Here is a 26718-nt window from a genome sequence, read left to right as displayed (position 1 = left end):
TTGAAAGGAGAGAAAGGAAGAAAGAGAAAATAGAGTGCATCACACTTAGTAAGGATCTATATTGGCTTTGGGAAACTGGGGGTGGGGGGGAGGGCATTTTTTCTGAGTTGTGGTATAAAATGTACTTTTCACTGGATCATGGTCAAAAAAAAATTTGAAAGTCAATGAGTGATCCAGGCTCACCCTTCCATACAAGTAAAGTCTCAGGCCCAAGGGCATGTGGCTAAAGTGGAGCACAACAGTGCCCACATGGGTCCTATGATTCCCTCCACAGGACCCATGCTTCACTCCAGCCACTACTAAATACTGAGCGTGTTTTTTTATAATCACAGTGTGATATGTTTGTGGTTCCTCCTTCATGAGAATCCACTGAACAAAAGCCATATCAGTCGTTCTGGGCCTGCAGGTCCTGGACATTCCCAGACTCTCCATCCCCAGAACAAACACAAAGTCCTTCCCTAGAGCTTAACTGCAAGGAGGAAGGAAATATTTCCAAATGCCTTTTGTTGGTAGAAATCCCCCATGTTTACTCAGTTATTACATTGTAGACAGCGCTTGGCATGCAGAGTGGAGGGTAATGAGAGAAGGTGCAGCCCACGCCCTATTGATCTCAGGACAAGCTGTCCTGACAAATAGGACTTCCGTGGGGAGAGGACACTGTGTTTGGGTGAGATAATAAAGGGCCAAAGCTGGGTCATCTATGGCACAGAAGCTACTGCGTGGGTCTCCAGAGTTTCCTGAAGAGGGCGATCTCCTGCCAGAAGTTGATTTGATATTGGACATGACAATTGGGAGTCCTGGCCTCTACTTCCCTCCACAAAGGCCATTTGCCAGCTGACCAGGATCCCAGGCTTTCTAGACAGGTGTTTTCTCTTACCTCAGGCCTGGAGTAGGTAACAGTTATTCTTCCAAGTACTGGAGGAGGGTGTGCCTCCGCCTACCTCTATTGGCCCCGTAAAAGCTGAGGTGAAAATAGCTGTAGTGCCTCTGGGTTTTCCCACTGTGGCTTGCTGACATCTGGGTGAGCATTTTAGCTTGTGCCCAGTCCAAACTGTGGTATCTTTACAGGCTCGATTCTAAAGATCAGGAGTTGCTGAAAAGGCTGAAATGCTTAGTGTAAATATACAGCAGAGAAAGGCTTGTTATTTCCCTGGTCCCTGGAGAAGTCCTGGCCGTCTCCATCAGAGCAATGGGTAGACTTCATTTTTTGTGTGTGTGTGCTCCCTCTGCCTCGAGTTGGATTTTCTCGCTCGTTCCCCTTTCCTGTCCTTGTTTTGACAGGGAAGAAAGTAAACGTAGCTGGTGATAAAGCTGGGAGCTCAGGCTGTCAACTGCAGCTGCTGCCAAAGTCTAGCGCCCTCTCGGTAGCAGCTGGCCCTTCTGCATGGTAATTAGTTGTATGGGAATTTTCACAGGAACCTCCCCAAGGGGCAATTTTACCAAAGAGTAACCCTCTTGTCTAGACCGTACAAACCCATAAAGTCATCGCTAACTGGAATTTCCAAGCGACAAAGCAGCAATAGAAAAAAACCGCATGCCGTCTCGCTGGGCGCGCAGGTATAGAGCGTGCATTGTGGAGACCTCTGCGCCCAGTGCAAACCCCTCTCTGGGAGGGGAATGGAAACTCTCCCACTGGACTCCATCACCCAAGGAGAGACAGCCCACTCCTGATTTCTGCTTAATTTTAATCCAAACAGCTACTTAAATGCAAAATGCCGTATCCTTGTATTTTAAACCCAGTCCTCCTGCTTGGGATTTTATTTTTACTATTAATTTTTTAGGAAGATCCAACCCCTTTCTTCCTTGCCAAAGCTAATTACTAATTAGTGAGATAAAAGTAACTTAATACTTGACATTTTAAGAAACTAGGCTGGCAGAACTGACCTACAGAGAGATTAAAAGGATTCAGGTTTCTAATCCTGTGTTCTTTCCACAGCAAGTGCTTAGAAAAACCCTGAGTGTTGCAGCAATGGTAGCGCTAATGGCACAGGTGAATGGAAGCGTGCCCTGCAGGGGGGAGGGCGTGGCCCTGGAGCCCCGCACATATGCACTCCTAAAAGTAGGGACAGAATCAGCTGCCCAAAGCCATGCCCGGGTCCAGCAAGTAGATTTGACTTTTCAGAAGTGACGTTAAAAACCAAGATGACCAGATGAAGAAAACAAATCTGAAGTTACCATTAATTCAATCAAATGTCATGGGAACAGGTTGAAGCCAGACCCTGTGGCCTACCTTAGCAAGAAGCAGTACATGGCTAGCCCACTGGAGGGCTAAGAATTACAATGGGAGTTACTGTATGGGGCCCCCAGATGTGCTGGGCACTTTGCTGAGCAGACTCCATCCTCATTTTATGTATGACAAAGACTGCAAGGTAAAAAATGTTCAGTAACTGGCCCCACATCACACTGCCAGCAGATTTGGGTGGTTGGGTCTTAACCTAGATTTGCCCTTCTCCAGAGCATGCTTCTGGGTGCTCCCCTCTCCTGCCTCTTAAAAGGGGCCTGAAAATGAAAACTCAGAAACGTGCTTCATTGTATGTCCTTCCATAGTTATGGTCTCAGTTCAGCCCAAGCTCTTAAAATAATTATTGATTCCCCAGGTATAACTAGGAGAGAGGGTTTTTTTGTTTCTTTTTTGTACCCAGGGGTGCTTAACCATTGAGCTATGTCCCCAGTCCTTTTTGATATTTTATTTAGAGACAGGGCCTCGCTAAGTTGCTGAGGCTGGCTTTGAACTTGCAAACATCCTGCCTCAGCCTCCCGAGCCCCTGGGATTACCGGCTTGTGGCACCGTGGCCTTGGAGGGCTGTTCTTGTCAATATACTGAACAGACATTTGAGATACTACTGTGTGTCTAAGAGTGGAAAGACAGATAAAAAGACTGGAGTTACCTCCAGTAGACCAGAGACTGTAAGTTCCATATGGGATGGTGAGTACTTTCATGGAGACCCGCTCCATGGACACATAACAGGAAGAAGCACCCAGCTCAGACTCAGGTAAGGAGTCACAGGAGACTTCTTGGAGGCAGTGATATCCAAGCCGAGTTTTAAGAATGAGCACCTCTTGGAGGAAGAGGAAGAAAAGAGTGTGTAAGATGGGTGGGAGGAATGCCCAGAAGACGAGAGGTAGTACTATTTTCTAAGTAAGGGAAAGCACTGGAGGGTTATAAACAAGGGAATGTCTTGGCATGTTTTGCATTTTTGAAAAGATTATTTTGACTACTGAGTGAATACTGGGGGGAGGGATTACTGCTATTGTCCAGAGGAGGGATGAAGGCGGTGAGAACCAGGGTAATTGGGTGAATGAAGTCGAATACTGTGGAGATAGAACCTACAGGAGCTAAATGAGGCTGGAGACAGAGGAGACCTCCACTCCCACCACACACAGCCCAGGGTTGCTGGCTGGAACAGCCGAGTGCTGGCGATGTCATGTCTTGAGCAGAGTGGGGAGCAGTGGATTCTCAGGGGCAGTCTACCATCAAGGACTCTGATAATCAAGGCATGGTCTTAAACCACTGGCCACCTCTACCATGGTATACAGTGTTTCAGTAGTTCCCAAATTCTTTCCTGAGAAATATACCCTCACCCCTGATCTAGCGGGACAAATCCAGGGGATCGGGAGTTTCCCGAAGCACCCACATGCTCTTGGGGCTGCCAACAGCAGTCCATGGGTGATGGTTGCCAATCCCCGCTGTTAAAAGTTAAAAAGGCCAATTTTAGTGACCTGAATGCTGTGTGACCAATATTCCTGCCCAGGTGCAAAGCCAGTGTCACACCACACCACTCCCATCTGCCATTGTCGATTGAACCTCCCGGGTGTTCCCAGACAAAGTCAGTCTGAAAGTAAAGGGAGAGAAAGCGGCTGCCTCGATGCTCTCCCCTAGATGTCAGGCGTGTCCTACTAAGTAGAGAACCTTGAAAGAAGTACCCTTTCTTAAGTGACAGGAATGTTCCCATAAATTAATGTTTTTCATAAGGACCTAAGGCTCAGATGTCTGTCTGAACGATCCGATCCTCATAAATTGGCAGATTGGTTCTGGAAATCCCATGAGCCTGGGCTTTCTTGGGAGAGATTTATGGCACTTCCCGTTGCATTGAAGCCAGGAAAAACATCACAGTCACAGCTCCCTCAGAACTTCTGGGTTTTGTTCCTGCAGGGGCGGGAGGGTGGGGAGAGGTGTACTGAACCAAGGCCACTTTGGAAGAAAACCATTCAGATGTCTTTTCCAGAACCTCAGGAAGAGCCTGTGCTCTGCTGAGGGGATCACAGTCTTCTGCCCTCGGCTCATCTCTCCTTGGGGAGTTTCCCAGGCTCAGCTCCTTCACCCAGTGGAGTCTGAAGCGTGGGAACCAATCCAGAGCTCATGGGCCCATTCCAAGGCCCATTCCACCTCTGCAGGCAGTAGCCTTAGACCTTCAGCAGCAGGGCCCTGTGCCCAGCTGTAGTTGAGTCCACTTACACTGGGTGGTGTGGTTTCTCCAAAACAGTGTTAATGAGTGGCAAATCAATTCCCTCTTGGCCTGACCAAAGAAAGACTAATTAAGATGGCCATTCCATTAGAACCCCTACCCGGCAAATCTGTTTTACCAAATTACACATTGCAATATATCTGTAGACAAATTTGTCGTTATGTATTCATACGTGCACACAATATGCATGTATAATTTGGTCAGTTTCATTCCCCAATACCTCCCCTTCCCCTGTCTCCCCTGACCCTTCCTCTATTCTGCTGATCTGCCTTCAACCCCTATAATAACTGCACCCAACAATCTACATCTGCCTCAGCAGCAGCATATTGGGCAAGAATCAGAAAGCACAATACCAACTCTCTGGAAGAAAGACAGACAGGCAGCTGGGTCTAATGATTATTGTTGAAAGATCCAGTGCTGAGAGCTGTAGTGCAGAGGTGAGTTAAAAAGAATCGCTACTCTCTGGCAGCTGGGAGTGTTACGGAGGAAAAGTGTGTCGAGCCCCAGAAAATTGAGGCCTAAGAGCTAAAACCATCAAAATAAGAAGCAGTCACATCTACTTGGGAATAAGTCCATTAACATTTACCTGGAAGAAAGTAGCATTTGAGAAAGGTTTTCTAGGAGGAGCGCAGGGAAGGGCAGAAGGTAAGGTAGGTATTGTGGATTCCAAGTCAGAAACTAGCCAGAAAGCTCAAGGATGGTCGGGGTCCAGTGATGGTGTCCACCACAGTGGACTTAGTTGCATTGGATTCACGAAGAGATGGAAGAATTTGTTTTTCATAGAAGTGGTGACTGTGGGTAGGGAGCATTTAAAGTAAGAGAAGTAATTAATGAAATCAAAGAGAAGCCAGATTAGGGATTGCAGCTGTTTGGGGGGAATGTTAATGTAGCAGCCGGAAGAAGGATGGGCCGGAGAACAGGGCCTGGAGCCTGGCTTATCAGTGAGGAGGTTATTTCAAAAGTCAGGGGTGAGGACCTTGTAGGAAACAGATTTGATTTTCTTGATGAACGTTTCTGCTTGTCAGACGGGAAATGACTTGACGTGGAAGGCTTTTTGGGGGCTGTTCTGCGCAGCCCAAATCCCTCCCAGTTGATAGAAACCTGCCCAGTCAGTTGCTCCATATAAGTAAACCTTGTAGACTTTGGAATGTTTATGTTTGGCCCAGAATGGCTCTGGTTTTTTTACACAGCTGTAAAGTGTATTTAACTCCCAAATATAAAGCACTTCTTGACTACTGTTTCATAGCTTCATAAAACGAGGCTCCTCGGTTGTGTAGGTACTTTTTGTTGTCATCCCCTATCTTTTTACGCAAATCTGTTTCCTGATATTGTTATTCCAGCAGAAAAAAAATGCAACCCCATGTAAACGACCTTTTTTTTTTTTTTTTTACAAGCAGCCATAAGAAGAAAGCCCCAAAGACAATAAGGAGCCTCCGAATTTATATTTTTAACCGGGATTACAGATCTAACTAGCAGGGAAGCAAAATCGCTTTAATTATGAATGTTTTTCATTGTGGTTGTGAGTGTAAGTCAGTAACAGATGTTCATTTTCCCTAGCTCAACTGTTTTTAATTCTTTCTCAAACATGGAGAGAGAAATCTTTAAACATTTGCCAAAGTTCAATTAACATCCCCTGGCTGAAGGTGGAAAATGCCCTACTTTGTTTTTTCTCGGCCATATACCTGCTCTGGCTGCCCATGCCATGGAGCACAGGGAGGGATTCCAGCTGGCACAGGTTTTATGACTGCAAAGTTAATTTGCAGAGAAAGCCTTTGGCGGGGAGGGGTCTGTTCACCGTTTTATATATTTATTTACTTTTTTTCAGTTATAAATAAAATTGCACTATAAAACATTGCAGCTTAATTGCAGGAAACCCAATGCATTTTTGTTGTTGTTGTTCTGCAAGTGGTTAATAGCTTGTTTTTTTGTTTATACGGAGTTGTAGAAGTTATGTGTAAGAATATGTTTACAGCCAAGGCTGTGACTTGGTTTATCGTGTTTTTCCTGTGCCGTGTGGAACAGACGGCTGTTCATTATTGAAAGGCCTTGTTCTATGAAGAACGGGGTTTTGGAGGGGAAAGAGTTTATGGAACAATACCCGATGGCTTCCAGAGACTTGGGCGCCCTGTGACCATAAAGCCTCAACAGCACCATGGGCAACGATGTTGTCACAATTCTCATTAGTGCCTCAGAAGTATTCCAGCTGCATTTGAAGTGAATCCTGAACAGAGCACTTGAGATGGTAGATAGGTGGGTAGGTAGATGGAGTGATTCGGTCTGCTAGGACAGAAGAAGTGTCACCCATTGGAACCACATACTGTTTTGCACTTGTAATCCTACAACCCACCCCGAAAAGACTGAGACCATCGTAGTTTGAATTTGGGGTTTGGCTTTCTAAACCTTGACTTAAAAAAAAAAGAAAAGAAAAGAAACAGTCTACAGAACATTTCTCTTGGACGCTAAAACTCAAAAATTATACCTCTGAGGTAGTCTGAAAGGGCCATTTATAGATGCGTACTGGGCAGGTGGCTTGGCCTGGGATGACACTGCCCATTCCAGAGATGGTTTTGTGTGCTACCAAGATTGGCTGAGTGTCTTTTCCTTAATCCTCTTTTAGGTAACTGGAACATATTTCCTTGATAGTCTCTGACGTGTGGATTATTCCAGTAGGAAATCTGTGGATGACATATGACTTAGGGGACTCACAAAGGGTCGTTAGTTTGTCTGGGGGTGAAAAGGAGCATTCTCCTTGCACAGTGCACAGCAAGCCGGAAGGAGGGGAGGAACAGCTGGAGACTGAGCTGGCTGATGGGAGGTTGGCCGTGGGTTGAGGTACAGCGACACAGACCCGCAGGCACATGGGGCTGCCTCCAAGGTCCACCTGCATGTCTCTGGGCCAAGGCTAATGTGAAAAATGAACCATTTGGATTTAGTGCTGATCACAAATCAAACTAGAACAAATGAAAGGTTAGGATGGAGCCGTATTCAGTCATTCAGCGATGTCAGCACTTAGCATTGGAAATGTTCACCTTCCTTTATTTCCCTGTGGACCTCACTTCTACCTTCACATTATAGTGATAGTTTAAGAGAAGTGTTTCAACCCCATGTTCTTTGTATATTCACGAAGCTGCATCTGTGTTCACAAATCACAGCTGGGGGAATACGAGAACTTGGTCCAAGCTGTGTAGGCAATATTGCTAACTTCTCTGCAGTTGTTGAAAGAACTTCTCATTGGAACCCTATTCAGAAGAGCTAGTAAGCGGCCTTCCAGGTTGGGAAGACTGGGGGACTGGGTGGGTTTGAGCAGCTCATAAGCAGCCCCTGGGATGTGGTGACCTCTGTTTCCAGGTTCATGAATGCTGATTTTCCCATTTGTTTGACCTCAGCAGCCCCTGGCAGGACATTAGAGGGGCACCGGTGATCTAGTGCCAGACTTCCCTCCCTGCCTGGGCCTTTGCTGAGTGTGTGACTGGAACAGATCACCTCCCAGGCCTCAATTTAATCCTCTGTAAGAGGAGAGGTTGACACAGAAGACCTGAGGTCCTTTCCAGACTCTGGATGATATCTTCCTATGATCCTGTGACCTAGCGATGACATGTACCGTCAAACATGGGTATTTGTAAATCCGCCAGAACATGTGTACTGCTGGTGTTTTTATGATTGCAAGTCAGAAACGAAACAGAGCCCAAGCCCTCTTCAAATTTAAAATTGAGCTGGGTGTGATAGTGCATGCCTGTAATCCTAGTGGCTCAGGAGGCTGAGGCAGGAGGATCTTGAGTCCAAAGCCAACCTCAGCAACTTAATGAGGCCCTAAGCAACTTAGACTGTGTCTCTAATTAAAATATGAAAAAAAAAAATTAAAAACAGGCTGGGGATGTGGCTCAGGAGTTAATCTCACCTGGGTTCAATCCCCAGTACCAAAAAAAGAAAACTTGAAATTGATCTGGAAGACAAACATGAAAGGTCACCACGTGACCAGACAAAGGTAGAAGAGCAGGGTCTGGATGCAGGAGGCTTGGGCCAGGGGATGGGGCCAAGCCACGAGGGCACTACCTGTGGGGTCCCAGAGGACAAAACTGCTGGAGGGATTTTTAAATGTGGCTAGGGAAGTGGGGCCAGATAGTGGAGAATCGAGGCGAATGAGACACTGAAATTCAAAACAAATTCTTCCTTTACTATATATGGAGAGTCAGAGTTTGGTTCGAAGCACCACTTCCTAACCGTAGAAGGGACAAAAGTGGCAGAGCACTGAGATGGTGGCCTCTGTTGCTATTTTTGTCTTTCATGGACAAAGCCTACGTGGTGGTTGGGACGTCTTCCTGGCCAGCCCTCTGCAGCATATGATTCCCGAAAACAAGCCAGAAGCAGCCCTTTAGGTCTTCCGTGGGATTACCACACGAGGAAGTGACCCAGATAGAAGGCCCTGCTCAGGCTTAATAATCTGTCCTGTAAACAAGGGGAGGAAGGGCTGTTGGTGCCATCGGGACCAGCTGTCTGGAGTGGCAGAAGTGTCTGGTCCGTCCTCGTTCATTATAATAAAAACTGTCATCCAAACTGGCCAAGAAGGCCGTTCAGGCAGCGCAGAATTTAAGAACCAGGTGACTTTGGAGTCTTACTTGTGAATATGTCATCCGTCACACTTCCACTAAGGCTTTGGGCAGCGTGGTGAAGTGCCTTCCCCTGTTTTTATTGTCACTTGCTTAGAGACTGATTGGTGTGGTTTATTAGGCCACAACTGTTCCTGTTTTTAGCCTTTAATAAATGCCTCCTAGTGAAGACAGTCTCATTGTTAAAGCAGGGAATCCTCTTGCTTATCACTGTGTGTTGTTCATATGGCATCTTCTGTTTGGCAAGGCATTTGGAGAGCAGTCTGAGAAGTCTGTGATCTGGGGGTGCAGGATTTGACATCTAAAAGTGCACATGCCCAGAGTGACCCTGAAATAAAATAGGATGAGGATGAAGGAAAGAGCCCTGCCACCTCTAGTCTGCAAAAGGAGGGAGGTGTCATGCTCCTGTCAACCCAGCCCTACCTGAGCCCCACCCTCTGCCAACCACCGTGAGTGGCCTGTTCTTCATGTTCGCTCCGACATTGCCTTGGCCCATGGCTGTTGTGGTTCTCATCATCCATGTGGGCTGATTGGGGCTTGAAGGAAGTTAAGTTCATAAGAGAGACAACAGGATTTAAATGGCAGTTTGAGTAAAGGGTCCTGAGCTCTGATTTGGAGGCAGCCTCACTGCCAGAGTTGGTGCTTGCAGGTCGTAGCAGCAGAGATCAAAGAGCTTATTTTCCTCTTTTTTGGAGTGGGGAGGTACCAGTGATCGAACTCGGGGACTCTCAACCATCTTTCTTTGGTACCAGGGATTGAACTCAGGGGCACTTGAGTCCTGAGCACATCCCCAGCCCTATTTTGTATTTTATTTAGAGACCGGGTCTCACTGAGTTGCTTAGTGCCTTGCCGTTGCTGAGGCTGGCTTTGAACTCACTATCCTCCTGCCTCAGCCTCCCAAGCTGATAGGATCACAGGCATCCCTCAGCCATTTTTGAAATCAGATCCACATGAATAAGGATCTGGTCTTCTGAAGAAGTGACATCATGCCTTTGTCACAGAACATATGCCAGGATGGACTGGGGTAGGGGGGTTGATGGAGCAAGATGGCCAGGCCAGAGCTGGGAGCACCACAGCTTGTCCAGGGGTGGATGGCCAGAAACCCCAAGGCTGACCAAAATCAGCATAGATGGACAGATGAATCTGAGCAGGCATCAGGTGGCAAGGCCAGAGCAAGCTCTCAGTAGGACAAACATGAGCCAGCATTAGCCTAGAGAGAGGGCTGAGGTGGGACCACAGGCACAGACACTTGACCATCAGGGCTGCTGTGAGGACCTGGTAATAACTGGTCGGCTTGAGAGCAGGGACAGCCACACCAGTGACAATGGACAGGGGAAGCTGGTCAGCTCTGGCAGCTCCTGGGGCTCTGTCACTGACCTCAGGTCTTGAAAAGGCCATTGAGCAGTATCTGTCACCCTGATTCAGCAGATCCCTGTGATTTCTCAAACTAGGGTCAACTAGTCAAAATACTAACGGTGCTGACTGTGTTTAGGTAGATATAATCCATGGACTCCTCAGACAGAGTCACAGCAAGAGAAGAAAGTGGAAGAGAAATTGAGTAGCCCTAGGCCACTGAGCTAGTCATTGATGGAGGCAGTGTTGGAACCAGACTTTCAGGTCCCATCATGTCCTCTTGTGACCGTGAGTTCCTGCTAAAAAAAATAGTAATGTCAGGAAAAAGCATTGTCAGGGACACTGGCCTCCCAAAGCCTACCATGACACCTGTGCTAAAAGACACTTTGTTTTGTTTAAAAAAAAAAAAAAAGTGCGCATATGAAGTGAAGAGCCAGGCCCGGGAGGGACACCTCACCTGCCTCTTGCGCAGCCCATGCCATCATGCCTGAGTGTGCAAAATCAGACACTCCCCAACAACCCCTACCTCCAGTACTAGGGATTGAACCCAGGGATGCCTTACCACTGAGCCACGTCTCCAGCCCTTTCTTCTTTCATTTTGAGATAGGGTCTCACTAAGTTCCTTAGGGCCTCACTAAGTTCCTGAGGCTGGCCTTGAACTTGCGATCCTCTGGCCTCAGTCTCTAGGCCTGCACCACTGCGCCTGGCCCAGACTCTATTTTTATAACATGCTTATTTCCTTCGAGTGGGAAATTCTTGCTCTTGCAGTTTCTCCCAATTGCTTTTATCAAAAGTTTGTCACACACAAACATTTGACCGGATTAAAACATGGCCCTGGTGACAAGGAAGCCCACCTGGTATGTGCAATATGTAAAAATGACGCTGCTGGGTGCTCTTAGGCCAAGGCCTGTTATGAAGCCAAACAGCCGCCTTCAGCATCAGAAGTGCGCTCATAAAACTCATTTTTCACGCGGCACAGTCTGCAGTTTCCACATGGGACAAAGTGTGAAACTAAGCTTTTATGGGAGATCTCTGAGATTCGCCTGAACTTTCAGTGACTCTCACGACATTATTCCCCAGAGGAGCGACATGTTTTCTGTTGTGGCACATTTTCGTGCCATGTGCTATGTCTGGGAAGAGACCCGTTTACTCTGTTGCTGTAGACACTGGTTTCTGCTGGCAGACCTAATTACTCCTCATCTTGATCATCGCCACACTTTCTCAATATCTGTCATCCTCCCCTTCCTGGCCCTCCTTGTGTTTTCTCTCTGCTCACCCAGATGGTGGGCACGTACTCTATAAATACAGCACACTTTGTTTCGTAATTGGGAAGAGAAACGCCATATCAATAACTCCAGCGCTGCACAGAGAAGACGCAGCTCAGTGAGGGCAGTGCGCGCTCTTCTGCAATGTGTTCCCTCTTTTGGCAGAAGAGGGGGCTGCTCCCCTCACATCAGGCACCTCTGACCTCTCAGGCCTCCATGTTGTGATGATTATCCTGGTGCCCAAGGCCTGTGTTACGAATCTCAGGTTCCGTGTGTGTCGTTCACCTCCAGGGTCTCCAGGACTGTGAATGAATTAATGAAAATATTTTTGGCACTAACTATCATCCTCAATCAGCATTTTGTTAGTAATCAGAATCTTTGGTCATTGTCTTTTTTTTTTTTTTTCTGGTGCTGGGGATTGAACCCAGGGGCACTTAACCACTGAGCCACATCCTCAGCCCTTTTTTTTTTGTGTGTGTGTGTGTGTGTGTATTTTATTTAAAGACAGGGTCACGCTGAGTTATTGAGGCTGACTTTGAACTCGTGAGTCTCCTGTCTCAGCCTCACAAACTGCTGGGATTACAGGGGTGCACCACCACACCCAGCCATCTTGGGTCATTTCTTTCAAGACCAGATAACTTTTAAATGCTGATTAAAATGATAACATCAACCAGTGCTAATTAGGTATATAACTATGTGCCAGATATCAATCTGAATACTTTATACATATGAAATCACATGGTCTTCACAGTAGCCTCGTGGGGTTAATTCTAGTATTCTCATTGTGTAGATGAGGAAGTGGAGCAGAAAGAGGTGGAATAAGTGGTCTGAGGCCACCAGATAGACAGAAGGGAGCTGGAATCCTCACATGGGAAGCCTCTTCCAGGTCCCTGCTCTGAGTCACAGCACCGTGTGGTCTCCAGATAGTTTGGTTTGATTTTTGCAGTTATGCTGAGTGAAATTCATAGAACAACAAAGCTGTTGTCTGTGTGTATCTTCTTCAGTTGTGATCCCTAATATCATTGTCCTAGTTCATTTATTATCTACAAATTGGAGTGTCTGTTAAATAAGCAAAACTCCTAAGTACAAAACGTATGTATTGCACACATTTATCTACATGTGCTGGGGTTTGGAGCACCTGGTGCCTGCAGGCTTTGCCACAGCTTTCCTTCATTCCACAAAGGCAAGTCGGGGGGCCTGCTCAGGTCGGGCACTGTGTAGGTGCTGGGGGAATAACTGTAATCCTGTTCCTCCCCTGGGAACAGGAGAGGCTGATGGAGAAGAGGAGTCAGCAAGCTGCCACTGTGCTTGCCCAGACTCTCCTCCTGCAAAGGCTCTGGCTCCTTCCCTGGGCTGGGCAGCTGTATCTCTCTGAGTCACATCCAAAGCACTGGCTCCCAGAGGGCCACTCACCCTCATGGGCATCAGCCCTCCCTCGTCTGGTTGCAAGGGAAGAGAGCCCATTCTGCTGGGCAACCTGACGTCAGACTGGGCAAGGGCCCAGGGCAGCCTGCATGACCATTCTTAATTCAGCAGAACGGCTCCGGGTGATGTGTGGCCATGCCTCAGAATAGGTTCACCCACTTAGAACATAAAGTTGGGCTGTGCTTGAGAACAGTCTCAGAGAATGGGACCCATGCTCAAAAGAATTCTGAATCCATCAAGAACTTTCTCCATACATTCTATCTATTGTAGACACCTGTCACTTTCATATCTGTGAGTGGCAGTCTGTAGAGTGTGCCCTGCTGAAGCGTCTGAAGTCAGATTAGCACCAGCTTGCCTTCCTAGCAGGTTGCAGCTCCTGTCGGGAGGGCTGGTGGGCAGCACCCACTGTACCGCTGGCTCACACCTAATCAGTGCTCGCCCTGAATGACCTCTCTTTCTTTGTTAGCCTGCTTTATATCTTAATATTCAAATATCAGAAAGTTGTCTGGTAGTTTTTTTTTCCCCTCTGGATGAAATGATTTTTTAGGAAGAAGTTCTATAAACTGAGATGCAGATGGTCAAAATAGCTGTAAGATTTTTTTGTTTTACTGCTTCACATATCCAGAATGAACTTGACATTGAGTCACAGAGCTCACATACACACCCCTGAAACAAAGTTTTATGACCACATCTGTACTCTGATACTTCCTATTGCCTTCTGTGCTTTTGGTTTTTTTTTTTTTTAAACGCCAGTCATGCCCACATAACCCTCTCTGGGTCATAGTCTGCAGTTTGAATATATACTGCGCTGCCATCGGAGTGGAAGAGGGTCTCACAAGTGGCCAGTCACTGCAGGAAACCTTTACATTAAACCATGGTGAGTCCTTAGCAGCAACTGGAACAGTAAGGGGAAAGAAGTTGGTGTCCCAGATAGGGACATGTGGGACTCATGACTGGGGCAAGGTATGGGGGAGGATGTTCCCAAGATCCCCGTTGTCCTGAAGAAGTGTTGTCATTTCTTGCTACTCAGGTTCCCCCGCCCCCCACTCCCTAAAAATATGGGCAGTTTTAGCTCTGAGACATGAAACATGGGAACAAAGAACGAGCAGCATTTTCTTGAGCTTCTTGAGGAGCGCTTTCTTCTCTGACCAGGGTGGAGAGTTTAGTCAGGCCCATTGGCCAGAGAGCCCCACTAGGGGGCAGTAATGGAACCACACTGCGCCCAGGGCTTGACCAAACTGCATAGGTGAGAGGCAGGTGCAGAGGGCTGCTTCCGGTTACCCAGGGAGAAAAGGATGAAGAGACATCATAATAAAAGGCTTGGGCGAAAGGGACCCAGATTTTTTTGGTTGTTTCTTTTCAGCCTTTTTCTTTTTTTTTTCTTCCTGAGAATTTGGCTATTTAAATACAGAATTTCTTATTGCTTTATGGAATTGTTTTATATTCTAAATTTCTGAATTTTAGAAGACATTAATTTGAATAGCTTTGGTCTCATGGGTCATGAAGTTAGGGTGACATCTTCCACCTCCCCAATGGAGGATGAAAGAGGGGAGAAAAGTCCCAACCTGCTCCATTAGATACACCAGGAGCAGGATTCCCAGGGTACGCAGGTTTTAGCCAGAGAAGAACAGGTGAGTTTGGTGTGTAGGTGCCCAAGGCAGGCCTTCCTGGGGAGGTGACATCTGAGCTGAGACCACCTAAGATGACTTTTCACAGCTGATGGTGAAAAGCCAGGAGAGGACTGCCCAAGGATGGGGACCACAAATGAAAAGCTCTGCAGGGGAACAAGCACAGTATTTTTTTAAAAAAATTTTTAGTTGTTGATGGATCTTTATTTCATTAATTTATGTGTGGTACTGAGAATCAAACCCAGTGCCTCACGCATGCTAGGCAAGTGCTTTACCACCTAGCCACACCCCGGCCCCAAGCTCAGTATTTTACACACACTTGACCTCTACTTCACAGTGGTAAGAAGAGTATCATCAAAGTGACCCTAGTGTGGTGGACAAGGAGACACACAAGTAACACAAAAGGGAGGAAAGAAGAATGACAGGGAAGGGAATGAGCATTTAATTCACTGGCAGAGGAAATACATTTGAATGTTATTTTGGAATTACAGCTTAGAGCATCTGTTAATATTAAACTGAAAATGTCCACAGTGAACTCAGGATCCCCAGGAGAAAGAAGCCCTCACAGCCCTGTCCTGCACACAGCTGCCCTGCCCCACAGCAGGTCTCACATGGGACTGTAGGACCCCACCTCAACACCTAGCTTTTGACCTTGGGCTGTCCCCTACTGAAAGGAAAGAGGCTGACCGCAAGTGCCTAGGGCAGGAGTGATACAGGCAGGGCCTGGAGCTTTGGTCATTGTCAAAGGAGGATGCTTCCAAGGTACCCAGGGAACCCCCAGTTGAAGGTGGCAGTTTCCACATACATGTGCTCCTAAAATGACAGGAGGGGAGGGTTAAAAGTTGTAACCCACAAAGACCAAGACCCAGAGGAGAAGCAGCAACAAAAAGCAAGGAACCTGGAAGCAAATGGTCGAGAGGCAACTGTCTTAGCAGGCTGGTGTGAGCGCAGAAGCAAGCTGACTTGTGCCACATAATCCAGAAAGCCTCAAGAATTGGAGCAACATGAGGATACGTGACATCTTTTGAGCAGTTGAAAATGTTCTAACAAGGATCATGGTAATGGCTGCACTACCCTGAGGGTACAGAAACCAATGACTTGTATGCTTCAAATGGGTGGGTTGTGTAGTTTGTGATGTATCTTAATAAAGCTGATATATATACACATATATGTATGTGTATATACACACACACACACACACACACACACAATTAAGAAGTTGGAACAAGAGATGCCTAGGAATGTGGGGTGTAGGTGAGACTGAAATGAGAACTGGTTGTAAGTCTGTGTTGGGTGTAGCTTCCTTCCTCCCAATCCCTGCAAGAACAGGTAGATGTTTCTTTCACCTGCAACAAAACACTAGAGATCAAGTCCCTGGAGAGGCTGAACCACAGATGCCAGGCAGAGCCAGGGCCATGGTGTTTCAGAGAACTGGAATGCTAAGTGAAGAAGACTCCATCCCTAGTGGTAGAATCTCTCTCCTCCCTCCCCACCTCAGGAACCCAGCAGCCCTGGAGAAAAGGCTGCAGATGCCACCAGGGGCAGCCCTACCCAGGTCACTCTGGGGACAGTCTCCACTTGGCAGCCCCGCCCAGCCTATAGCCAGTGGGCTCCTTATGCCTCACCCTGGAAAGACAGCAGGCAGATGGGCAAGGAGCCCCAAGGCCTGAGAACAGCTTCCAGATGCACAGCATCTCAGACCTACAGAAGAGGGCAAAACAGAGATGGGAGAAACAGTGGCAGAGCAGGGGACAGGAGAAACACAAGCCTTAACTGAAACTGCCTCCTGGGAGGGGAGGGAGGGAACAGAACCAAATTGGGCCTTGGGAATTGAAATAAAAGCCTCTGTACAAAAGCCAGAGAGGACTAGCTTTAATATCCCAGAAGGAGGAGACAAGAAAAAAATGTAAGCATAGAAGTATGAAGACTATTAGAGGATTAGTCCAGGAGGTATAAATTTGAATAAAGTGAGTTTCCGGAAAGACAGGTAAGAGAGATGAGAGTGAATCATTAACAACAAAATATATATTTGAAATTTCCCAGAAATGAAGGGCATAAGCAGCAGGTGAATGGGTCCCCAGCACAGTGTGGAACAGGCAGGGAGGGGACAGTGAGAAGAAGCACATGAGCCTCCAACTCATGCATCCAGCGTGGGGCACTCCAGCAGCCCCAGAAAGCTGGATTTGGAGCCCAGAGGTTGAGCCAGGAAAGGAGCAGCCCCTGGGAAGTGCCTGCCAGAGGGAGTTCACCTCCTGTGGACCCAAGCAAGACAGAATCTCTGGGCAGGACTCAGCTGCATGGGAGAGGTAGATAGAACCCCCAGGAAGACCTGGAAGGCGATGGTCTGATTGGATCAATAGTGTGGATCATGTCAGGAGAGTCTCTTTCAGGAAGAAAGCAAGGGGAGGACTGCTTGATGTGTTCAGGCAGATGGAGAGTTTGCCAATTCCACTGAGCATGCACTCAAGGAAGCAGCGTGTATGCTGGGTAGGAACACAGGCTGTGGAGCCAGACAGCAGACGGGAGAGCTCTGTCACTTTACACAAGTTGCTCTGCCTCTCTGAGTGCTATTCAGTGTAAATCTTACTACCCATCTCAAAGGGTTGTTGTGAGGTTTGAATGAATTGATATCCGGTGCTTCAGTCTGTGCCTGACGTACAATGAGCCCCAAATAAGTGTCTGCGGCTAGATGGTGAGGAGGAGGATAAAGATGAGAGATGACGACACATGGGCCATAGAGTGGCATCAGTGAACTTCAAGAACAATAAAAACACAAGCACAGTTCATTACATGGCTCTGTGTCATCAAAATGCAAACACTGAATACTGTGACACCAAATTTTATAATGAAACTCTACTGGAAGCGGGCAAAGCAGGAAGTGGCTTGGGAGGATTGAAATTCCGACCTTGCACTTGAGGACATCAGCAGCCATCCAAAACCAAACATCGAAAACCAGCAGTAGAGGCATGTTGTTTAGAAATGGGCGGTAAAGGCCAGGTCAAAGACATAGAGGTGCCTGCTGCAGGGAGGGGTGGGCGGGATTCCTCTCCTTCATTACAAGCCTCACAAAAGTGACTTTTTCTGTGTACAAATATAACTGGTTAAAAGAAGGAATTTTATATTAAAAAGACATTCATGAGGAAATGCTGAGAGGATAGAGGAGGTCACCTAAAGTGACCCACCTTGGCCGAGCCGTGGTGATAACTGGTGAGTAGCTGGTAATGAACAGCCTCTGTGGAAATCCGTGAATCCAGAATGACATTTGAAATGGGGAAGGTGATAGAAACTGTGCTGAAAAGTAGCTGTAATATAGAACTGGTGAAAAATTTGCTGCCTAGGTGGCCTCGTACTCTGAAAAGTTGATTTCTGTTTATTAAACACAGGCATCATCATCTCCATCACCATTAGCAGATAGGGAATTATGAGTGAGCCCCTGTAGTTCTAGAAAAAGAATGAATGGGGCAAGACTAGGAAAGGGTGGCCAGCAGACTTGGAGGAAGAAGACCCAGAGAGCTCGGAGTACTGGCAAGAGTGGGCTGTGGCTGGGCTGAGGGAACACCTGGTCCCAGGGAGACGTGATCTCCAGTGACCCTTATAATTACACTGAAGGTTGCAAAGTGGCAAGAAATATGTGAGCTTTGAAAGTTCTGTTTATGAAGAAACAGACCTTGACAAAAGTTCCCCAAATGTCCAGCCCAGGAAATAAATATATGCTCCCCTGTGAAGTATTTTGTTCTGTTGTCCTGACCAAGAGTCAGTGGGTCAGTCACCAAGAAATTCCACTTTCTACTGGCCTGAGATCAGCTCCTCTTTTAGGTCTTGCCAGATTCTTGTAACCCCAGGAAGGTCAAACTAAGTATAGAAATAATGAAAAAATCAGATCACTAGAACCAACCTGCATAATGGTTTGAGTGTAGGTTTTGTAGTCACTGTGAGCATTTGTTTGATCTGTATGTCTTTAAGATATTTTAAAGCTGAAACTGGATGCGGTGGCACATGCCTGTAATCCCAGTGACTTGGGAGGCTGACTTGGGAGGCTGAGGCAGGGGGATTGAAAGTGGGAGGCAATCCTGGGCAACTTTGTGAGATCCTTGCTCAAGTTGGCTGGGGATGTAGCTCAGTGGTAGATCCCCTGGGTTCCAACCCTAGTACCACCTGAATGAATAAATAAGTTATACACACATACTAAATTTAAAGTTTTTAATCAATACTTATATGTATAAGAGCATTTTATTTTTAAAAGTATGTTTTACTATTTAATAGTATCTGAATATTTAGAAATATTTCTTACATAGATTTATAGGTATAAGCATTTAGCATTAAACCAAGTACAAATAGTTCTTAAGTCTTCTTTTTTGAAAAAATTAGTTCTTTAAATATTAAAGATCCAGGCAACTGGGAGTAAGGCATTGGGCTGCTTTTTGCTATGAAAAGTCATTGGAGGCTTTTAAGCAGGCAAGCGAAATAATTTTTTTTTTAAGATTGTGAGGGGTGTCAAGAAAGGGGGATGTGCAGTCTTGGGTCCCCTTCCACCTGTAAGCATAGTCCCTCATCATTCATTTGACAGACACATGACCATGGGCTTTTAATGTGCAGGCACTGCCCTGGGCAGTGTGAGATAATCAAAGATAATGATGAAGGGTCTCTAAGCACCATAAATGAAACCGACAGGGTGCAGCAACCACTAGAAAGTGTGAAGTCCTAGGGAGATGTTACTTCTGGACTGGAGAACCAGAATCAGTTATAAAGTTAAGGAGGAGATGGGAGATTGACATTCCAGGAATGAACTGAGACCCAGCAACAAGGAAGCGAAGAATTTTCCAGGCGTTTCCTGGAGCCATTAATGTGGTTTTCATCATAATCGTCTGTTGCCAATTCATTTAGACTAGTGTTGCTCAGCTCTGATAATGTGGGTCAGCACCAATAAAGCTAATTTATATTGATAAATCTATAAGGCAGAATCTGACACCCCGGGAGAGTTTTAATTTGCTGTCACTGCAGTTACCACTTTTGCATTAATATTAATTTTTGTGTTATAGAAAATGCTGCATATTGGGTTTCTGGGAAAGCTTCCCTTATTTTTATCTGTGTGGCACTGTCTTATGACCACGAAGAATGAAAACAGGATTGACTATCCCCAGAGATAAAGGGGAGGAAGGCAGAGGTTGGAGGAGAGAGGAAGATCTGAAACTGCTCATGGCAAGTGAGAGGGCCAGCAGCAGCCGTAGTGCCTGGCTGGGCTCATGGGCAATGACGTTTGCTTGTCCCAGGTGGGCAGTCATGGCCAGGGTTGTGCGCATGCACGTGTGTGTGTGTGTGTGTGTGTACCTGCACACAGGAATTCTACATCACATTGGGGTTTTTTAATGTAATTCACAGTTTATTGATGTTTTTGTACCAGAGATTGACCAACAGGTGCTTAACCACTGAGCCACAACCCCAGCCCTTTTTTATTTTTTATTTTGAAACAGGGTCTTTCTGAGTTGCTTAGGGCCTCACTAAGTTACTGAGGCTGGCTTAGAACTTGGGATCCTCCTGCCTCAGCCTCCCAAGCTCTGGGATTACAGGTGTGCGCCATCATGCCCAGCTACAAAACTGACTTTTTATCTCTTTTAACAGCCAGAAGTTTCTCATTAGTCCTGTAGAATGAAATAGTCTTATCACAGAATCCTATCTACTAGTTTTTCCAGTTTCCCAAAGTGAATGCTGACATGAACTTTTGGGGCCATATCTGAGTCTCCCTCAGCTGCCATTGTGCCCACTCAGGCCTGCACAATGGGGATGGTGAGACTGTGGAGAATAAAACTACAATCTAAAAAGGATTAGTAGTTGCCAGTTTTTACATGTGACGTGACAGGTTAAATCACATTTCCTTGTAGAAACTTAGTGAATGTCATTTTTTCATTGACTAATCATATCCAAGACTAAGAAAAACCACTCACAGAGCTCTCTTTGAAAGGCTGGACTGCAGCCTCCCTGCATGGCTGTGTCCCAACTGCCACGAGGACAGCCCACTGTTTCTGCTTCCCATGTGCTCCTGCACCACAGGCCTCGGATGGCTTTGAGTGACTCCACCTGGTGTTCAATTTCTTCTCCCCCTGGCACATCTCCAGGCCTCCTTTGTCTGTGGGATCTTCATCCCCCTTATACAGGGGATGTTCCATTTGAAGATAAAGGAGCACAACTCTGGAACCGCAGTCCTGAGTAGCAGTCTTAGTTGGGCCTTGTTCCAGCCAGGTAATTCGGACACGCCCTTGGCCCTGCATCCCAGCTCTCCATGCTGTTCAGTCAAGGAGAGAGACTGGTGACCAGGAAGTCACCCTTCCTAGCGTCAAGTTTACAGGTAGCCTCAGACCCAAAATGGCAGCGCTTTCTGTTTCCAGAAACGCCTGTGAAAAATAAAATCAGCTCATTCTTAAGCAGCTACAATTTTTATTTTAAAAAGAAAATACATAAGCACAAATAGGTTTAAGTTTATAGGCAAGTGCCAGAATTTAGGGAGCAGATGGCTTAAAGCAAAAGGAAGACCAACTAAAAAGCAGGCGTTTAGTCTACCATGACATATACATGTTCCTCAAGTCTTCATATTCTGCCCATTTGTGTGCTAAAGACTAATGGGGTGCCAGGCACAATGGCACACACCTGGAATGCCTGCGGCTCAGGAGGCTAAGGAAGGGAGCATCTTGAGTTCAAAGCCAGCCTCAGCAACTTTGTGAAGCCAAAAGCAACTCAGCAAGACCCTGTCTCAAAATACAAAAAAGGTCTGGGGATGTGGCTCGGTGGTCGTGTGCCCCTGAGTTCAATACCTGGTACAAAAATAAGTAAATAAATAATAGACTAATGGAGCATATGGGAGAACTAGGGTTAAACCAGACCCTCAAAGCCATGGAGATTTGTAATTGGAGCATCAACAACACAAACAGTAATCATCCTATTAAAAATGAACATTGGGCTGAATCCCCAAGTGGTATTTATGTAGCTTCATCTCAACCTGCGTATCCCTCAGCTGACTGTGATATGCCCCATGTGACCCTGCAGCTGGCCTGGAAGAAGGTGGCCCCAAAGTGAGGTGTAGGAATGTGATATATTAAATTTTTATATTGCTTTTACTAGTACACATATTAATATACTTATTTTATTTTCACTACTTTGTATTTGTTTTATATGGCAATATATGAGTACATACATTTACGGCATTTATACTAAAAATATTCACAGACTCATACTTGGGGTTGTGCTCTTGACTTTTTTTATTGACCGGGATATTATAGGGAGACCACTGTTAGGAGAAACAGCCTTGCTCTCTCCTGTATTTCTGAATGGGTGAGGAGTTCCCAGGTAGAATCCAGGGATTGCGGAGAATTTCATCATTCTGGAGTAAGTCTGGAGATAGCAGATGAGGCAGACATTGAAGATGAGTGAGGCTGGGATTTATTTTCCTCTTTTGGAAAATCAGGAAATTAAAGCAAAGTAGAGAGAAAATTGCTCAAACATTTTTATAACTCAGTATGTGACTTTATCATGAGGTCAGTTCTTTCTAGAGTTTTAAGATGTTTGAAAGGAGACTGAGAACAGGTGATTTTGGTCTCAAACTTTTCTGCAGGACCGCTATGGCCTCTAGTGGCAAGTGCTCCAGGAGGGGGCACTGAATGGACACCAGCATGTGAGCACAGGTGACTTAATTAAGAGCCACTGCAGCTTCTCTGTGCCCACGGTAGGCCCTCTGGCTGCTGCAAGGAGAAATGGCTGCTTCAGGCAGTTGGCAATTCTGTTTGATAAAAGGGTGGCAACTGGGGTATAGGAAGGCAAATTCAAGGAGACACCCTACATGTTCCTCTGGTTTTAAAATGTGGCTGTCCTCAAGAAGAGTCAGAACAGTAAATGGCATAATAAAACTGCTCATGTGATATTTTTCTTATTTCTATATCAAACATTTTCTTAATGCTATGTCTCAGGCATTGTTTGAAGTACTTTTAAAGACAGGAACTCAATAATCTTAAGGGTGGGTACTGTTTTTAGCCCATTTTGCAGATAAGGTGTCTGAAGCTCAGAGAGGTGGTGTCACTTGCCTGTGTTCACACAACTTCAGTGGTAACAATGGGGCTCCCATGTGCACTCAAGCTCCTGCCTGTGCCTCCAGCCTGGTATCTGTGACCTCACTGAAATGGGATGTGGGGGTATGCTTTGCTCCACCTGCACTGAAGAATCAAAGCAGTTTTGTCCTTTTTTGGTTTTGTTTTTAATTGGTGCATTACAATTTTACACAACAGTGGGAATCATTGTTACAAATTCACACCGCATTTTTTTTTAATTGGAGCATTATAATTTTACATAATAGTGGGAATAGTTGTTACAAATTCAGTCTATTTTGTCTTGTATAGGGACTCCCAACCCTTTCAGAACTATTATTTTAATTTAGTTTCAAAAGACACTTTTCTAAAAATATTATTTTATATGTGAGTATTACAAAAATGATTTTCTTTTATTGTCCTCCATTTGCTGAGCACTGTGAAGCTCTATAGACATGAATTCTAATCTTTAAATCTGCCAGGAAGATATCTGCATCCATTTCATTGACGAGAAAGTAGAAGCCCAGCAGGTTGTCCCTTGGCTGATGAAAGCCAATGCAGGAACCCAGGTCTGCAGCTGCTCCTCTTTGTTCTGAAACTATAAACGAGTCCATCTTGAGCGCCATGTAAGGGCATCGATTAGTTTCACCCGGTACCCTGAGATCCCTTTGGTGTGCCAGTGACTAGGGGCATGTGTCCTGGTTTGCTGGGGACACTGTGGATTTATGCTTGCTGTCACAGCACTACCGTTGGCTGTGACCCAACTTGGACCATTAGTCATGTGGCCCCTGCTGCCCAGCTCAGGGCTGTACACCATGTGGTTTCCAGGCGACTGTGTACACAGCAGCAAGCCTCAGGGGCTGGTCCCTTTTGATCCAGTAAAGTTTTGAAGTTTTATCTTCTACTGGGCTTCATTAAGCCCTCAGTTGGTCTGAGGTTCCCCACTCGCCCCCCACTTGTAAATGCTGCGTGGATCTTGGTATTCAGGTTAACAAATTAGCCCAATTAGATGGGTAAATTAGTCCTGCTAACTTTCTGAAGTCCCGCTGGAAGAGCTTTGGGAAATAGCATTTATAGTTTTCTAACAAGCAATTTAAGGACACCAGCATGTGGCATTTGTTTAAGAGTAAAGTGTCTTAAACAAAACCGTACTCAGAAACAGATTTCAGCATTTTCTCTCCGACGGACAGGGCAGGCTGCAACAGGGTGGTACCCTTATGTTATTTTGACACGAGCATTTCCAAGCTGGCTAATTTGGGGAGCCTTCATTCAAGTACAGCAGGGTCTGACCCACATTTAATTCTAAAGCCTCATTTTTGCCAAAATGTTGGTGGGGGAATTGTTTTTGTGCCCCCTGAGATTTCTAGCAGTCTTCAGAAACAGTCTCAATTCTACCTGAGTGTAGAGGGTGAATAACCAGCAACTTGCAGGAAGTTGAGAATGATCCCCTCAGAGAAGGCTCAACAGTTTCTGGTGTTAGGGGTCAAGAAGCAACATGGGAAAAAGTGACATCCCTTAAAAGCTTGTTGAGAATTCATAAACATTTTAACCTCATGGGGGCTCAGTTTCTTTTGTGTATATAATAGTGACGGTAATCCCTACCTCATAGGGTTACTGGAAGATTAAATGAGATAATGCATATAATGTGCCTGAAACATAATAGGCACTCAATAAATTTAAGGTCCTTTCCTTCCTTCCTGAATCCTTTCAATTTTTAGCCTTGGATGTCGGCATCCCTTTTCCTGGCTCAACTGCTCTTCAAACAATCTTATTAATGCCTATTAAAATGAAACCCAATAAAAGTGCCAATATTTGGTGTTGAAATAATTCATGTAGCAGAGTGAGCCTGTGAAGCACCCAAGCAGGCCCCTGGTACAATTTAGCCTCACACCTGGGGGATGAATTTCACAACTGTAATTGCTACCATATAATTCTTATTAATGTTGTGCTATAATTCCTATTTATTCCACAGGGCTTGTAAATGCATTAGGACTTGTCAACATATTATTTTACACTGTTTATGATCTGTAGAATTATGTCCTTCAGGGTTGTATTGTGCAAAAGCACAAAATAAATTGTGTCAGGCCTCATTTAAAAAGAGCAAAAAGTGATGGCTTGTCAAGGTGGTTCTCCATCCCTGCTCTCCTGGATAGGAATGGTGAAAGTAGATTCTTATTCAATTCTTAGCAGAGCCTTTACCTTTTGAAGTATGAGTATCCTCTTCCTGTGTGAGCCATATGACTGTGTTGGGTCAACCCTGCCAGGAAGTGTGTGTAGCCGAAAGGTAGATAAGTGTGTAGGGAATCGTCCATCTTCCAGAAGCCAGACCTGCATACCCTTCTTACAGCTTAACCTCAGAGCTCCTGACATTTCTGCCCACCTTGCTGTAACCCTCTTTCAGTGCCAAAAGTGCCTCTTCATCTTCCTGGCTCAAATCTATAAAGCAAAGTTCTGAAATTTATTTCCATTGAAGTGTAAGTACCTTAAAAGTACAAAATGCAACCCTCTCCCACAGCTGTTTGCATTTACTAGGCTACTAAATCATAAAACTAAAGGAACATCAGGCGCTGTGTTGCAAGTGTGTTGAAAGGAATCTGCCATAGTTGGTTATTTCTGTTCTGGGCCCTCCCGGTGCCTTTGCAGCCACAGGTTGGCCTGCCATAGAATAAAGTTCTTGCTCAGCCTGTTCCTAGCTTTAACCTTTTATCCTCACAGGACTGTATCAGGGAATAACTCTGTCCCTCCGGGCCTGCAGTCACAGCTGCCTTGCTCTGCCAGTCTTCCTGGCCCAGGAAGCTGGGGCCAACCTGTGGTGAGGGACCGTTCCTGACAGCCCTTGCTCTTTTCTTTGCTCCTGCAGGCAGTGAGTACGACGAGGAGGAGGTGGACTATGAGGAATCTGACAGTGATGAGTCCTGGACCACAGAGAGTGCCATCAGCTCAGAAGCCATCCTCAGTTCCATGTGCATGAATGGAGGGGAAGAGAAGCCTTTTGCCTGCCCAGTTCCTGGATGTAAAAAGAGATACAAGGTAAAGGAGGTGCAGCTTCACCTGGCATAACAGCCTGGAAACACACAGCCGCCTTTTTTAACCTGTGCGTTGCTGAGCAGATGGCCACAATACATGTGCACACAAGGGCTGCCCTCTGGTGAATGCTGGCAGGGGCTCAGGATGTTTGGTGGGGTATTTTTCCCCTTTCATTAACCTATCTGGAAATTAGAGGTCAAAGAGATCTTCTGTAAGATGATCATGCCTATAAGTCTCCAAATTCATATGTCATCTTGGGGCCTAACAGTATCAAATGCAGAAGCTGAGGACAGCTCAGTGGTTGAGACTGACCCTGGGTTCCATCCCTAGCACAGAAAAGAAAAAAAAAATAGTAAGTGCGTCCACCTATTCATTTGCCAAACACCTTCCCCAATAGATGGCTCTCTGGGTGGCTCACAGAAGGCCACTTTGAAGTCATAAAAGCCCCAGAAGGCTCACAGACCTTTCGGAAAAGGTGGCAGGGTATTCACTTCCAGCTGAGGCCATTCTTGCTGCCTTCCAAATGGCATGAAAGGGGATGGGGAGGAAAAAGTGCTTTTTTTTCCCTCACCAAACCACCCACTTCACCTTAAGCCTCCACCTTTCCACCTCTCTGCAGGTCTGACTCTTGGTGTCAGGGGCAGCCAGAGGTGCTAACTTTTCTATTAAGAAAACTCAGAGGGACAAAGCAGTATTCAAAAAAGAAACGTGTAGCATTCAAGTGTGAATCCAGACAGCATTTAGCTAAACAAAACTGCAAACTTTCCTACAAGGTGTATTTTAAAATACAACCATGAAATAGAAATATAAAAATCAGAAACATACCTGGTGTACTTAATGACATGCCAATTTACCTATGGCTCAGCAGATTGATTAAA

General features: G+C 45.9%; 1 protein-coding gene and 1 long non-coding RNA gene across 2 annotated transcripts in view; one reads left to right on the top strand and one right to left on the bottom strand.

Moving 5' to 3' along the window:
* Nucleotides 1-26718, top strand: part of Jazf1 (JAZF zinc finger 1) — a 144580-nt gene that overhangs the window by 108395 nt on the left and 9467 nt on the right. Inside the window, exon 3 of the mRNA XM_015490175.2 lies at nucleotides 25674-25843. Within this exon, the coding sequence (XP_015345661.2) occupies nucleotides 25674-25843 (170 nt within the window). The remainder of the gene's footprint in view (nucleotides 1-25673; nucleotides 25844-26718) is intronic.
* Nucleotides 21157-25732, bottom strand: LOC125611513. The gene is made up of 2 exons (XR_007341682.1): nucleotides 25013-25732; nucleotides 21157-23411 (listed from the first exon to the last, which is right to left on the bottom strand). It is a non-coding gene; the product is annotated as an uncharacterized LOC125611513 (long non-coding RNA).

Source organism: Marmota marmota, unplaced genomic scaffold, assembly GCF_001458135.2.
Source record: "Marmota marmota marmota unplaced genomic scaffold, marMar, whole genome shotgun sequence".
In the NCBI taxonomy this organism is placed as follows: Eukaryota; Metazoa; Chordata; class Mammalia; order Rodentia; family Sciuridae; genus Marmota; species Marmota marmota.
The sequence above is the reverse complement of the archived record's forward strand: the minus strand, read 5'-3'. Positions and strand labels throughout refer to the sequence as shown.